The sequence below is a fragment of the Hippichthys cyanospilos genome, chromosome 11 (assembly GCF_059441005.1).
Source record: "Hippichthys cyanospilos isolate Australia breed blue-spotted pipefish chromosome 11, RoL_Hcya_1.0, whole genome shotgun sequence".
NCBI lineage: Eukaryota > Metazoa > Chordata > Actinopteri > Syngnathiformes > Syngnathidae > Hippichthys > Hippichthys cyanospilos.
This window is the reverse complement of record NC_142379.1, coordinates 2,168,418-2,183,977: the sequence shown is the minus strand read 5'-3', so window position 1 is coordinate 2,183,977 and position 15,560 is coordinate 2,168,418. Positions and strand designations below refer to the sequence as shown.

The window sequence follows — 15,560 nt, the reverse complement described above, 5'->3', positions numbered from 1 at the left end:
TGGTCGACTTTTTTCCTCCTAGTCCTAAATATGATTCTTTGATTTCTTAAATTCAAGTACAATAAAGTACTTGGTGGAAGGCGGTGATATTTGAACACATCGTTGACCACTGCGGCACCCTGGGGAAGGGCTTAAATTGTTTACCCGCCCTCCTACAAAATATTGTCTCTTGTTAGAAAAAAACAATAAGTAGAGTGGTACCTCTAGGTAGGAAAAATTCAGGGTGCAAAACTCTTTTTCCTCAGCCCTAATTACGATTATTTTATCTTTACATTTAGTAGTATTTACTGGACTTGGTCGACTTTTTTCCTCCTAGTCCTAAATATGATTCTTTTATTTTTTAAATTCAAGTACAATAAAGTATTTTCGCTCCTCATCACTGCTGTTCTTGCAGTCGGGAGAAACAAAAAAATCCCAGGCGAAAGGCGTGATATTTGAACACACCGTTGACCACTGCGGCACCCTGGGGAAGGGCTTTAATTGTTTACCCGCCGTCCTACAAAATATTGTCTCTTGTTACAAAAAACAATAAGTAGAGTGGTACCTCTTGGTAGGAAAAATTTAGGGTGCAAAACGTTTTTTTTCTCAGCTCTAATTACGATTATTTTATCTTTACATTTAATAGTATTTACTGGACTTGGTCGACTTTTTTCCCCCTAGTCCTAAATGCGATGTTTTATTTTTACATTCAGTAAAAAACGCACTTCATTTTTTCCCCCTAAAACCATTTAGTTCTACTGTAAAGTCTACTAAAGTACAATAAAGTATTTTCGCTCCTCATCACTGCAGTTCTTGCAGTCGGGAGAAACCAAAAAATCCCAGGCGGAAGGCGGTGATGTTTCAACACACCGTTGACCGCTGCGGCACCCTGGGGAAGGGCTTAAATTGTTTACCCGCCCTCCTACTGGCCCATGTGATGCGGACAAGCAGATCCTATAATGGGAAGCGCCCACCCAGCTGCAAGGAGGGGTCCGGAAGGGAAAAACAAAACTGGGATCCTACCCACAAAAATAACCTGGAGTCTCACAGCTTGCGTCGGGGAAATGACGGCGCAATGACACGGATTGTCACTCCGCGCTAATGACAGGATTCACGTCGCGCTTATTACAGCTTCGAGGTGTCTTTGATGCAGCTTCAAAAAAAAAAAAAAAGTCGCAACGCTCGTGTCACTCCCCGGAATGAACTCGTAAAGACGCCCTAAACAAGGCTTTTTAGCTAAATATAGACGTCAGGATGCTTGTTGTTCACGACGACAAAAAGCAAGCGGCGGGAAACGTCGTCCATGAAATATAAATCTATGCGAGAGAGCTCATTAAAATCCCCGCGCGGGGGAAGAGTGGGGGCAGGGGCCCCTGTCCAATATCTCCGGCCTAAATTCCCAGCATTCCTCAGGACACGCTGTGAGGCTTTGGCAGCAACGCTGGCTGGCAGACGCAAAATTCCTCCCGCGTGAAAATCCGCTCACGACAAAAACGATGCAATGGTGAGATTACCCAACACCACCCCAAAGATGAAGAGATATCGTACGAACGACATATGCTTCAACCTTGCGTAGTATTTTGTCCAAACCTTTGATCTTGCATTGAAAGAAGACACTTGTGGAGCTGAAATTTCACCCGGGGGGAGTGACGAAATGTCGAAGTTCAAGAAGGCGCGACCGCTTAGTTATCACACGCCCAAATATTGCACGTATGATATTCCTGGGCAGGAACTGTATTTTTTGCACTGTTAGGGCGCATCGGATTATGAGGCGCATAGAATAGAAGCTACAGTAGTGGCTGGAGTTGCCTTATGCATCCACTAGATGGCAGCGCGCTAAAGGAAATGTTAACAAAACCATCAGCGTTATTGTAAATTTACATTACATTTACAAGTGAAATGCAGAGTTAAAAAAAAGAATTTACATTGTTTATTTTTTGATGAAAATGAAAATGTGAGGATTATGCGCTGTATAAGGTACATTATATGGTGCACCGTCACCCACATGAGAAAATCGAAGGCTTTTAGGTGCGCCTTATTGTGCGGAAATACGGTCATTGAGAAAGACTGGATGCATTGGAGCGCAATCTCATGGGCACGCAAATTTTCTCCACTTAGCACGGCCAACGGGAGCTCGGCCTGTTCATCTCGACGTAATTGACAGTCGGGAAAGCGGCCCCACGAAAATTAACGGGGGCGTGTTTGGGGTTAAACACGGCCATATTTACACAAGTGTCTCTGGGCTTTGCCCGTCTTGCATTTCCCCGGTCTGCTGTTTGACCTCGGCGCGAAAGCAGCGGCGACCCTCGCGTTCCGGTCCTGGCCGGGAATAACACCGGCATAATTAACTGTAGCCTTAAAGGCACGACGCCTCGGAGACCGGAAAACCCGGAATGAATACTGAGTACTGGGAAATCCAAATTCATTCGCGTACCGGCCTTCTTCTTTTGCCTTGTGCTGTCACCATTGTGGAGTCGACTGCAGCGGGGGATTTCCCTTGCCCTGCTTCTTCAATGGCAGCTTTTACTTATACAATGAGACCACAATAATAATAATCATAATCATAATAATAATAATTCATAAGAGCAGGATTAATTCAAAACTTCATTAGAATTTTTCAGAGGGTGTGCGTTTGTATATTTATATGAAAAAAAATACAAAAATCCATATTAAAAAAAAAAAAAAAAAATATATATATATATATATATATATATATATATATATATATATATATATATACACAACTACAAAAAATATACAAAAATATATCTAATATTAAAGAAAGATGCACACACACACACACACATATATATATATATATATATATATATATATATATATATATATATATATATATATATATATATATATACTTTATTATTGCGAAATAAAATACAAAAATATGTGTAATATTAAAAAAAATGTATATATATCCATACATCTATTTTTTAAGGATTTCTCCAAAGACAAGGTCTCAACATTTATTTACCAGCAGCTAAAGGTTCAAATTGTAATAAAAAATTGGATAAAAAAAAAAAATGGTGTGTGTGTCTGAAAACTACACGCTGAATATATATATATATATATATATATATATATATATATATATATATATATATATATATATATATATATATATATATATATATATATATAATGTGTGTGTATATGTATATATATGCAGCGTGTAGTTTTAGCATAGCGCCAAACAAATTCAGTCTCCTTTGCACTTTCTGAGGAAATAAACAGAACGCAGTGGGATTCAAGAATGAAATATCAATGCCCAAATATTACAGGAATACGGCCATGAAAAATGGAGCTATTGTCAAGCGCCCCGTGTGATATTATCCACGGCGCATCATGAGGGAACGGCGCCTGTCACGACTTGATGGCGACCTGTTTGTCACAGCCCTGGTTCAGTCTGAGTCGGGGAGACAGAAGGGAATAAGCTGGGACACGCTCGTCGCGGCGTTCATGTAATCCGCCGCTCTTGTTTTTCTTGCCGCTGTCGACATCTCGGGTGTCAAACTTGAAGCTCTGCGTGCTGCTGTTTTTCCTTGACCGAACTATCTAACAAACAGTCCAATGGAGGGGCAGTTATGATTTTTATGCTTCACTCAGAGAAAATATTAGCTTGAGGGCTGCCTTGAGGTCTAACCGGATGTCCGGTCCATAAACAAACACAGTGCGGCTCAGCTTCTGGCTAGTAGATGTCATGACTGGCAATTGACTTGCCAAAACCATGTACTGCATGTGAAGGCAATTTGAAAATGACCATTTACAAGGATTAGTGAATGTAAGGGAAAATCCAATTGGATGTTTTTTAATGTCATGAAGAGAACTGTAAATGTTTCTTTCCAAATTAAGAGTAAAATTATTGGAACATTGAGCAACTTATTGCTAAATTGCATTTGTGACTCTTTTGCAAGACGTTTCTGGATTTTATTTTGGTAAAACCCATTACCGGCGAGTTAGAGGCTAGCGAGGTCACCAGAGATCGCCAAAATATTGCTAGAGACCGCCCAAAAAAATTTCACCGTTTGGGTGAAATTTCAGCTCCCTAATGTCCTCTCAATGCTTTCATAACCAGAGATCGCCAAAATATCGCTAGAGACCGCCCAAAAAAAGTCACCATTTGGGTGAAATTTCAGCTCCCTAATGTCCTCTTTCAATGCTTTCATAACCAGAGATCGCCAAAATATCGCTAGAGACCGCCCAAAAAAAGTCACCGTTTGGGTGAAATTTCAGCTCCCTCATGTCCTCTTTCAATGCTTTCATAACCAGGGATCGCCAAAATATCGCTAGAGACCGCCCAAAAAAATGTCACCGTTTAGGTGAAATTTCAGTTCCTTAATGTCCTCTTTCAATGCTTTCATAACCAGAGATCGCCAAAATATCGCTAGAGACCGCCCAAAAAAATGTCAACGTTTGGGTGAAATTTCAGCTCCCTAATGTCCTCTTTCAATGATTTCATAACCAGAGATCGCCAAAATATCGCTAGAGACCGCCCAAAAAAAGTCACCATTTGGGTGAAATTTCAGCTCCCTAATGTCCTCTTTCAATGCTTTCATAACCAGAGATCGCCAAAATATCGCTAGAGACCGCCCAAAAAAAGTCACCGTTTGGGTGAAATTTCAGCTCCCTCATGTCCTCTTTCAATGCTTTCATAACCAGGGATCGCCAAAATATCGCTAGAGACCGCCCAAAAAAATGTCACCGTTTAGGTGAAATTTCAGCTCCTTAATGTCCTCTTTCAATGCTTTCATAACCAGAGATCGCCAAAATATCGCTAGAGACCGCCCAAAAAAATGTCAACGTTTGGGTGAAATTTCAGCTCCCTAATGTCCTCTTTCAATGATTTCATAACCAGAGATCGCCAAAATATCGCTAGAGACCGCCCAAAAAAATGTCACCGTTTGGGTGAAATTCAGCTCCCTAATGTCCTCTTTTAATGCTTTCATAACCAGAGATCGCCAAAATATCGCTAGAGACCGCCAAAAAAATGTCACCGTTTGAGTGAAATTTCAGCTCCCTAATGTCCACTTTCAATGCTTTCACTTTGATGTGAAATTCCTTCGATTGAAAGATCATAGCGTTGGAGAAAATACTGCAGAAGGGTTAACCAACTCGATTGGTATTCTTTTAAATCGTCTTTAGATTGTAAGTGGACGTTTCGACAGATCGGCGTCAGTGTTTGACGATCATTTTAACGACGCGCCATTAAAAAGAGGAGCGCGAGGCTGTTTATCGCCGCTCTCATCTCAAACGATTGCCATCATCATCCGTATCGACGAGCTGTCCGTGACCCGCCGGTTGAGAATCGGCGCCTCAGACCACCGAGTGAAACGCACCCGTTTTGGAAATCTACCTCACCGGCTAAACAAATCGTGGCATTTATCATGGTTAAATCGAGCGGACGGCTACAAATTGTTTGATGTATGGCCCGGGGCGGCGACCATCCGAAGCGACGTGTGAATTATGTTCAGTTTGCTGGCCTCGTAAACAGAAAAACGACGGACCTGACCGCGGACTTAAGAGGACCCGCTCGAAACAAACCTTCTGTCGGCTCTTCGGTTCCCCCGGATTTCCTGTAAATCCGCCCTGTTAGTAAATCCGCCCTGTTTCCCCCTCGCTCCGCTGCTCCGTCTACACCCGAGTCCTCCCTGGGTGACTGGACAGCAGCTGCATGTGAGGACCAAGTCGAGGAAAGGTAAAACGTAGACTAAAATAGCGTGGAAGCCGCTGGGAATCGTGGTGGGGACCTCGAAGAAGGATCAGAAGCAAGCGGAAGAAACAGACCCTAGTCAAGACTACGCCAAGTCATGATTGAAACTGCAGAGAATCCAGGCTAGTAAAAGACCAAGACCTTTCAAGATTGAGACAGAAAAGACTTTTTGAGGTTGAAGCAGAGACAAGATGAAGACTTTGAGGTTGAGCAAGACTTTTGGATCGAAGCATGTAGAGGAGGACACCGAGACAAAGACTTTTAGAGGTTGAGACAAGACCGAGACCTTTGGAGACAAAAACAAGACCAAGACCTTTAAAGATTGAGATCGATAAAAGACAAAGACTTTTGGAGTTCAAGACCGAGACAAATGCAAAACCTTAGGAGGTTGAGACCCAGAGAAGATCAATACGCATGGCGATCAAGACCAAGACAAGACCACCACTCTTCGAGGTTGAGACCAAGACAAGACCAAGGCTTTCAAAGGTCGACACCGAGACAAGACCGAGAATTGGAAACTGAGACAAGACCTAGACTTTTAGAGGTTGAGACAAGACTAAGACTTTTGGAGACCAAAACAAGACCGAGACCTTTGGAGATTGACGGAAACAAAACTAAGACTTTTGGAGATTGAGATCAAGATAAGACCAAGATCAAGACCGAGACAACAGCAAATCTTTGGGAGGTTGAGACCCAGGCAAGATCAATACATTTGGAGATCAGAAATTACGTATGTAATAGATTACTGTAGATAATTAAGTATTGAAAATAATCAAATACTTCAGGTCCTCGAGTACTGAAACAATTGATTCCTTTAATTCCCAACGTAGTCGTGGTTTCTACCAGTTTTGGTTAAAAAAATTCAGAGTCTGCCCTGACAAGACTGGGTCAAAAGAGCTTCGATTCCAAGTCGAGACCAAGCGGTTTTGAGACCGGTCTCAGACCGACCATGAGAACTGAAACTTTAGCTACATTATAGCATCTGTCCTCAATTATTTTGGGTCCAAGGATTCCTCACAGATGACATTTTCTTCAAACTCCCTGAGACCCCTGAAGGCAAATAAACAGAAGAACCACATGTAGCCCCAAATCCCATTTGTGTTTATTCTTCTCCATTTTTGTTCAGGCGCCTCGGTTTTACACCCAGTCCATTACAGGCTAGGCCAGGACGGCGCAGTGCCCGCCGGGGACATCCATCTTTTAACGGAAGCGGAAGCGTCCACTTTATAACCCTGAGCGGACGGACAACGAGTGAGGAAATGTTCCAAAAAAGCTCTTCTTTGAAGTCTTCGGAAGGAGCGCTCGCTCGCTCGCTCGCTAGCTCTCAATCTCACGCTCTGCCGTCTCATCGTTTTTTTCCTCGCGCCTGCATGGACGATGAGCCCGAGCGCTCCGTCGTCATCACATCAGCAGCGAGGGAGAATACAAATGATACCGGTGTTTGTCTGTCCAAGAACGTAGCACCTCACAGACTATTGTCTCACTTGGAGAACGTAGGACAGAGAAGGTTCTTAACCCTAACGCTAATGAGTTTTTTTGGAAGTTTAGACCGGTTTGGTTTATTACACTCGGAGTGCGATAACTAAGTGGTCGCGCCATGTTGAAAGTTGACATGTTGTCACCCTCTGGGTGAAATTTCAGCTCCCCGGTGTCTTCTTTCAATGCTTTCACTTTGATGCGAAACGCCTTCGATGTAAAGCTCAATGGAATGGACTTAAGCAGGATTGTGTCCGTTTTTGGGTCATTACACTCGGAGTGCGATTACTAAGTGGTCGTGCCATGTTGAAAGTTGACATGTTGTCACCCTCTGGGTGAAATTTCAGCTCCCCGGTGTCTTCTTTCAATGCTTTCACTTTGATGCGAAACGCCTTTGACGTAAAGCTCAATGGAATGGACTTAAGCAGGATTGTGTCCGTTTTTGGGTCATTACACTCGGAGTGCGATAACTAAGTGGTCACGCCATGTTGAAAGTTGACATGTTGTCACCCTCTGGGTGAAATTTCAGCTCCAATTTGTCTTCTTTCAATGCTTTCACTTTGATGCGAAACGCCTTCGACGTAAAGCTCAATGGAATGGACTTAAGCAGGATTGTGTCCGTTTTTGGGACATTTTCTTTCTGGCAGTATTTTAGCCCACTCAGCACTCAGTTGTTGCGCCATGTTGAATTTGGAAACGGTGAAATTTCAGGTCCCTAGTGTCTTCTTTCAATGCTTTCCCTTTGGTGTGCTTTTTCTCATTGATGTTCAGGTCAAAGCATTAGACAAAATACCGCAAAATTGTTAGTTGTAGAGTGACTAAACTTTTTCACGATTCCAAATCACAACATTTTCTATATTCACGATTTCAATCACTCATCTTTGTAAAATCATAAAGTCACATGTTTGAATGATCCTTTTTTAATTTATGTTTTTTCCCCTTGCGTAGTATTTTGACCATTTTTGGGTCATATACTTCCACGTCATTCTGGCGGTATTGTAGCCAAGCTTCTGCTAGTTTGATAACTTTAAGTGGTCATGCCGTGTAGAACTCGGACACGTTGTCGCCATTTGGGTGAAATTTCAGCTCCCTGGTTTCTCCTTTCAATGCTTCTCCTTGGATGTGAAATGCCTTTGATGTAACGATCAAAAGCTTGGGCAAAATTTCGCTTTCGGTTTCAGATCGGGAGTCAATCTTTTTTGTTCAAGTTTAGAGGTGCGTTTTTGTTTTCTTCTCATCTGATAGCGAGACCATCAAAACGACGGAGGTTCTTCTTCAATTGCCTCTTCGGAGGCGTTCCCGCTTGTACGGGTCAAAACGGTCGGCCCTGGTCCCGCGTGATCCATACGCTTAAAAGACATGTCAGCACGATCCGGACGGACCGCCTACATGGTGCCTTCCATACTGTCGTTGCCAAGGGCTCTTTGGCGCAGGGGCCCGCCGTCCTGTTTTTCCAAGCATACCAGCACAGCGGGCCTCTTTTGTCTAAGCGCCGCCAGCTGGATGGAGACGCGGCCACTCAACGCCCCCGAGCATCCATACGTGCGTTCCGCTCCTTTCCGATAAAGAGCTCATGGTTCTCACTCCGCTGACCTTTGGCAAAGACCTGACAAAACCTCCTCTTAGTTACTGTTGCTAAGTCGGACAAGCTTATACTCTAGCAACGCGTTTTGGGTTTTATGTGCTGTACTTTTGACGGTTAGGCGCTACGCTAGTCATAAAAGGTTCGGCTTTTGGGGGAATTTTCAGGATGAACTGAAAATGTGTTAAGATTACAGACGTATTTTTCCATATGTTTTTTCCGTGCATTAAGATTACAGACATATTTTTTTCCATATGTTTTTTCGCGTACATGAAGTAATGTGTTACGTGTTTAGTCCAAATAAATGAATAAAAATATTAGTGGGAAGCTATTTTTATGACAAAGACCTCATCCATATAATTCATGCATGCAAAGAAGACAAAACAAAAACGAAAAGCAGTGATCGTCATTTAATTTGTTTTTCTTATTGAGTCAACTCTGCAAGCACTAGTGATAGCGTATTACAGCAATTGACCACACTTCCACGAATGTCCACTGTGAGGCACACTAGACTTTGGAAAAAAAAAAACAATGATGTCAAAGATTTTCAAAATAACTAGCACGTGCATAACTTTGTGAGTGTGTCTTTTTTTTAATTAAAAAATGATTACTTCCTTTCATCCATCATCCAAATTCCGCGAAATTTTGACCTCAGGTTTGCAGCACTGTTTCTCTATGTACACCCAACAAAAAGGCTCGAAAATAGAAAATTTCACCAAATGGTCCATATTACTGGCCTGTGCTCATATATTGTCGAAAGAAAAAAATTACAATTTTGAGAACACATATCCATCTAAGACCCAATGTCCACTACCGTGGACACACATAGGCTTGGTGTCAAGACTATTTGAGCATTACTTTTTCTATACTGTATTAACCAGATGTGTGAACAAGTAAGCAAAGGGGAAATTTTCCAACAATCTATTCTACACAAGTCCCAATGTCCACTACCGTGGACACAAATGAATAGGCTGGATTACAAGATGATATGAGCGTTTTTGTACATCGCATAAAACAGAAGCAAGCAATGGGAAAATGTTCATACAAGTATAAGAATCCTAAAATGGTGTTTTTGCAAAAACACTGAAATATGAATAAAACACTGAACTATATGTAAAAATATGCAAGGTCGAATTTGACCTCAATGTCAGTGCAATGAGGAGGATTTAAGTTGTGAGGCTCTCAAATGGCTGCAACAAAGCCACAGTATAATATTACCATCCACTGTCTTGAATATAGAAATGTGACAAAATATCGCACGCATGCGGACGCCACGTCCGCCGCTCGTATTTCATGCGGGAAACGTCGCAGCCCAGAGGTCACATGTAATTTAATACGCATTAAAAAGTCTCTAATCTATAATAAATCCTCTCGGCCCGTCCGGCGAGGCCTCTCAATTTTCCCCGGAGAGACAAAATTAGAGTTCCAACCCAAAATTTATGGCGCATACATAAATACGCGGCTACAAACTGCTTCATTTGTTCTTTTTAAACATGGCTGCGGGAAGTGTATGTCACACAACTTCCTGTCTGGATCCAATCACAGCCTGTCATTTGGGCTCCAAGGACGTGGCGGCTGTGAAAAATACAACCCTGTTGCATGCCGCCTTGACACAACACAACACTTTTTTTTTTTTTTTTTTTAAATCAAGGCCTAAAAACCAATGTTGCGAGGTTAAAAAAACAAACAAACAAAAAAACATACACACAGTTATAATACTGATGCTTTACTATGATGTAAGCCACGGGGCTCAAATCATGAGAAAAAAGTTACAGCCTATTGTCGAAAAATATGGAAAAATACGGTACGGTGTGTGTATATACTATTTGTGTGTGTGTTTTTTTGGTTGTTTTTTTTACTATAATATAGTATATTGATTAGAATTAAAAAAGTAATAAAAAAAACCTACAAAATGTGACTACAGAGATACACAGATTAATTTCGAAAGGCGTGGGTCCACTGTTATTTGTGAACATTTGTGTACACTTAGTAAGATATATCATTTTTCATGTGGGCGTGGCTCCTACTCAACCCGCTATACTTGATGTCATGTCATTAGTGCAGAATCAGCAGCACCCCTACTGGCCACATTTGAGTATCGCAGCCCATTTGCCATCTTTCCTTTGATCATTAGAAGCAAATAGGTTGTTGAAACACAAAAAGGACACCATTAAAAAAGCCACGGGGGGTGGAAAGTGCTCCATGAGCCCCCCCCCCCCCCCCCCCCAAAAAAAAAAAAAATGAGGTCAAGCCAATGAGGGAGCCCGCGGATGGAAATCCCTAACAACCTAATCCAAGTCAGGAATCTTTTTTAAGTCCGTCAGCGGAGTTTTGATCGGCGAGGCGGAACACTCTCGAGCGGACATTTGGATCGGGGCGCGGCCGTCGCTCAAAGTAGCCCGGGAGCCCGACCAAAACATCGGCCACAATAGCCGTCATTGTATTCGTAATGAGACTGCATGCGCAAAAATAATCATCTTTTCTCCAGCGCCACCCACGCAAATTGTCCCACTGTCGTTCTCATGACGCTCGGCGTTCCAATCGTCGCCGTTTCCCGATTGTGTCACTTTCAATTAGCCCATGTCAGACATCTGCTTTCAAAAGATCTGAGCGCACACCCCCACTTTTGCTCTGTAACTACGGGGCACCCGAGCGTGACGGAATTTAGGCAAAAATTTGCTGAAAAATACAGATTGTTATATTGCATTAATTCATTTTTTTCTTTAATAATCCGCTAACTAAAAATAGCAATTTGTGAGCTTGAAATGTGATGAACGAATACGATATTGAAAGCACTCTCACACGAGATCAAGTCTTTAGGCGGCCATCTTTGTGACCCTGTGCGCGGACCAGCATCTCCGTGAGGAGACGCCGACCAATGGCAGACCAGCATTGTAGTGACGCGTTGCATGGAGGCATTGAAAAGAAGTGCAATTACCTAAAAACGCCTGCAGATGGAGGCAAAACAACACAAATACAGCCAAGCCCCTGGGGTCATGACAGTTGTTTTTGTCGCAAAGCCGGAAAAATACCCTTAAGAGGGGACGAAAAAACTCAGTATTCCACGTCGCAACATGAAAATAAACGTAAGCCGGGGACGCTGTAACACGGGGGTCCACTGTAATTCTACGTAGCATTATGAACGAATCAATTTCGTCATTGGGCAGCGGGCCCGGAGTGAGTATTCTGGATGTCTCGGCCGCTGCAGTATTCGGGCTACAGTATGTCCACGGCAAAAAGATTTGACCATCACTGTTTTGTTGGTATTTAAGGATCCACATCCTCGCCCCCGGCCGCACGCTCCGTCAAATCCGCCCTCGACCTGCCGCGCCGTCACTTTTTCGAGCCTAGCGGCGTGACGGGGATTGCAAATAGCAGCGCGGCCGGCCGCGGAATGCGAGCTAGCGTCGCCCAGTTAATGAGAGGGCTGCGGCGTCTTAAAGTGGGCCGCAAAGCCCTCGCCGAAGACCGGCGGCCCGCGTGCGCCTCACGCCACCAAAAAGACGTCAACAAAAGCGCAGGCATGAGCGTGGGTGTCTATCAGAAAAAAAAAAAGGCTTTCAAGGCTCGTGAAGAAGGCGGGACAGCGTGGGCTTCCTTTCCACAGAGGCTTGTGGAGTGAAAACGACGTTTTTGAACGCACGCCAGCACGTCTGCAGCGCAGGCACATACCAGCGAGGAAACAAGCCAGATGCTTTGCATTCGCTCATTCCAACATGGCCGCCATCGGTCGGTGGACATGTCAATCACTGGTCAACACGCAAACTTGTATTCTTGATTTTATTCGTTTGTGTTTTGATCCTGATTGGTGCTTAATTGTTCGGCATAACTGTCAGTCATCGGTCAGTCTAACTGGCAGTCCTTCATTGGTTAAAAGGGCAGTCGTCGTTCCGTATGGGTGGGAGTTATTGTTCGGTCTTGTCAGGCATTGGTCAGTTTACAGGTCAGTCATCGTTCAGTTTACAAGCCTGTCATAGGTCAGCCTTCACAAAAGTAATTGTTTGATTTACTTATCAGTTATTGTTTACATTAAATGTCAGTCATTGGTCAGTTTGCGTGGAAGTCAATTGTCGGCCTAAACGTCTGTTATTGTTCAGTTTACAGGTCAGTCATTGGTCGACCTAAACGTATTGTTCATTTTACAGGTCAGTCATTGGTTGGTCTAATTGTCTGTTATTGTTCAGTTTACAGGTCAGTCATTGGTCGGTCTAAACGTCTGTTATTGTTCAGTTTACAGGTCAGTCATTGGTCGGTCTAAACGCCTGTTATTGTTCAGATTACAGGTCAGTCATTGGTCGGTCTAAACGTCTGTTATTGTTCAGTTTACATGTCAGTCATTGGTCATTTTACAGGTCAGTCATTGGTCGGTCTAATTGTCTGTTATTGTTCAGTTTACAGGTCACTCATTGGTCGGTCTAAACCTCTGTTATTGTTCAGTTTACAGGTCAGTCATTGGTCAGTCTAAACTTCTGTTATTGTTTTGTTTATAGGTCAGTCATTGGTCAGTCTAAACGCCTGTTACTGTTCAGATTACAGGTCAGTCATTGGTCGATCTAAACGCCTGTTACCGTTAGTAACAAGCTAGTCATTGGTCAGTTAACAGAAAAGTTATCGTTGCTACGCGGAACGCTCGACAGAAAGACCGACCGGCGGGTCCCGATACTTTTTCGCCCACCCGCCAGAAGTTTGCGGAGAAGGTGCCGATCGGCGAGACGGTCCACTTACCCCCGACGAACTGAATGCCCCCGGCCACGCGGCCGATGGTCCGCGAGATGAGCTCGGAGATGCAGCAGCCCATGAGCGCCGTCAGCGCCACCAGCAGGAGGAGGCCGCAGCCCACGCCCGTCACCACCGTGCAGATGCGCCACTCCAGGCTGGGGATGCCGTGGAAGGAGGCGTAACGGCCGCACTGCTCCAGCATGACGGTGGCCTGCCGCTCCTCGTCGCGCACCGGGTACGAGCAGCGCCGGAAGGTCCCGAAAGACACGGCTTTGTCCATCTGCGTGCCCAGGAGCCAGTAGGGCATGAAGAAGCCCACGCAGGAGGCGGCGGCGCACAGCAGGGACAGCAGCGCCCACACCGCGCCCGCGCACGTCAGACTGGACGCCATGCGGGCGAGGAAGAGGGCCGGGCGGGTACTGCCGCTGGCGGCGGGTTGCTGCAGGGGGCCCTTGAGGGGAGCGAGCGCGGCGGGGAGGCCGGACGTCTTCACCTCCTCAGCCGCTGCAGTGACCTGGCGGCCAGAAGAATTGGAATTTGGGGGGGGTTTGGATATTTCTAGTTCCCACAGAACAACCCAAGACTGGGTTGTTTCCCACAAAACAAACCAACCAATTGGTCTTTTATAAAATGATTGGGTCAGTCGAATAACCCACAGAACAACCATCTGTTTTGATTGGCCAGGATTGGTCGGCTGTGATCGCTCCCACAGTGGCGCAGCCCACCCTCTCATACAACTCATTTGCAAACAAAATCTCTATGCACTTTGGTTGTTCATTTCAAATGTGTGGTTTTATTTAGGCTTTAATGGTAGCAACCATTTCCGTTATTCTCTTTTTCAGCTATTCCATTATAATCTCGATTTTTTTTTTTTTTTTTTTTTTGGTGCACATCAACGAGTGCAAAAATATAAAACCTAAATCGTGAAAACGCCACCTGGAATATTCAGAGATTCTCTCCAATGCGATCCTTAGTTTCTACGCGGCAAAATAGTGTAAAATATGCAAAATAAGTTGCATGATACAGCGGCAATAAAGTGAATGTTTCCTGAGCGCTCCGCCATCCCCTGCAGGAAGTGATTCAGCGCCGACTTATCGCAGTGCTCACACCGTCGGAATGTTAATAATAAAGACTATAAAATGACGAGAAAGAAGGGGACTTACATTTTGCGAGAGCTCCGGAAACAAGTGCGCCTCTCGCCGGCGGCTTCTTCCCGGCCGCGGACTCCAGCTGCGGTGGCTGGAAACTTTTCCACAATCGGCGAGAAGAAGAGAAAAAAAAGAGAAATTCCTCCAGTTGGACGCGAAATTTTTCACAGATCACTTTGTCCTCATCGATACGTTTGACGATGAGCGGGTGATCGATGAGAGCGTGTTCGCGTGGGGAAAGACCGGGACCGAGTGACAAATGCGCGGAGAGAGCGAGCGTACGCGCCTCTGAGCTGGAGGTGACCATCAATCACGGCAATCCCCACCCAGGGGCTGGACCCGCTGCTACTAGCGGTTCCTGAACGCGCCGCGAGGCGTTCAGGGACACCTCGTAAAATCTACTAGCAACCCCTCTACGCCTGACGTTAGGATATCACGAAAAGAAAGACGTTTTAAATTGGCTTCGCGTGTGAAAGTCAAACGAACGACTAGTATGGTTGTTGTGTGTATAAAATATGCCAGAATTTGATAAATCCATCCTATACAAGGGTCGCGTGCCTGCTGGTTCCTATCCCAGCTCTCTCTCTCTCTCTCTCGCTCTCTCTCTCTCACTCACCCAATATGAGCGTAACAAACTTCGATATAATTTTTTTGTCAGCTTTTTATGTGATTTTTATATTTTTCTAAAATGTGGAAAAGTTCAATCTTAGATCTTTCTAGTATGTTTTTCTAGTATGGCATTTTTTTGATATTTTTTTATCTTTACATTTGAGTTTTCTTTTTTTCTGATACTGTGAGCGTGACAAACTTCGGTCAAGATCTATTTCAGCTTTATACGTGATTTCGCAAACCACACACTAGCAAGAAATAGTGTTACAGCAGTTGCAATCTTTTACTTCGGTCTTCTTTGTATAAAGCAGGGTGGATTACA

The 15,560-nt window shown here is 44.1% G+C and overlaps 1 protein-coding gene across 1 annotated transcript in view; it reads right to left on the bottom strand.

Moving 5' to 3' along the window:
• LOC148415432 (LHFPL tetraspan subfamily member 6 protein) overlaps positions 1-15,114 on the bottom strand; it is a 43,154-nt gene extending 28,040 nt beyond the window's left edge. Inside the window, exons 1-2 of the mRNA XM_088427301.1 lie at positions 14,645-15,114; positions 13,488-13,995 (exon numbers count right to left, since the gene is read on the bottom strand). Of these exons, the coding sequence (XP_088283427.1) occupies positions 13,488-13,872 (385 nt within the window). The 5' untranslated portion in view covers positions 13,873-13,995; positions 14,645-15,114. The remainder of the gene's footprint in view (positions 1-13,487; positions 13,996-14,644) is intronic.
• Positions 15,115-15,560: the final 446 nt, after the last annotated feature.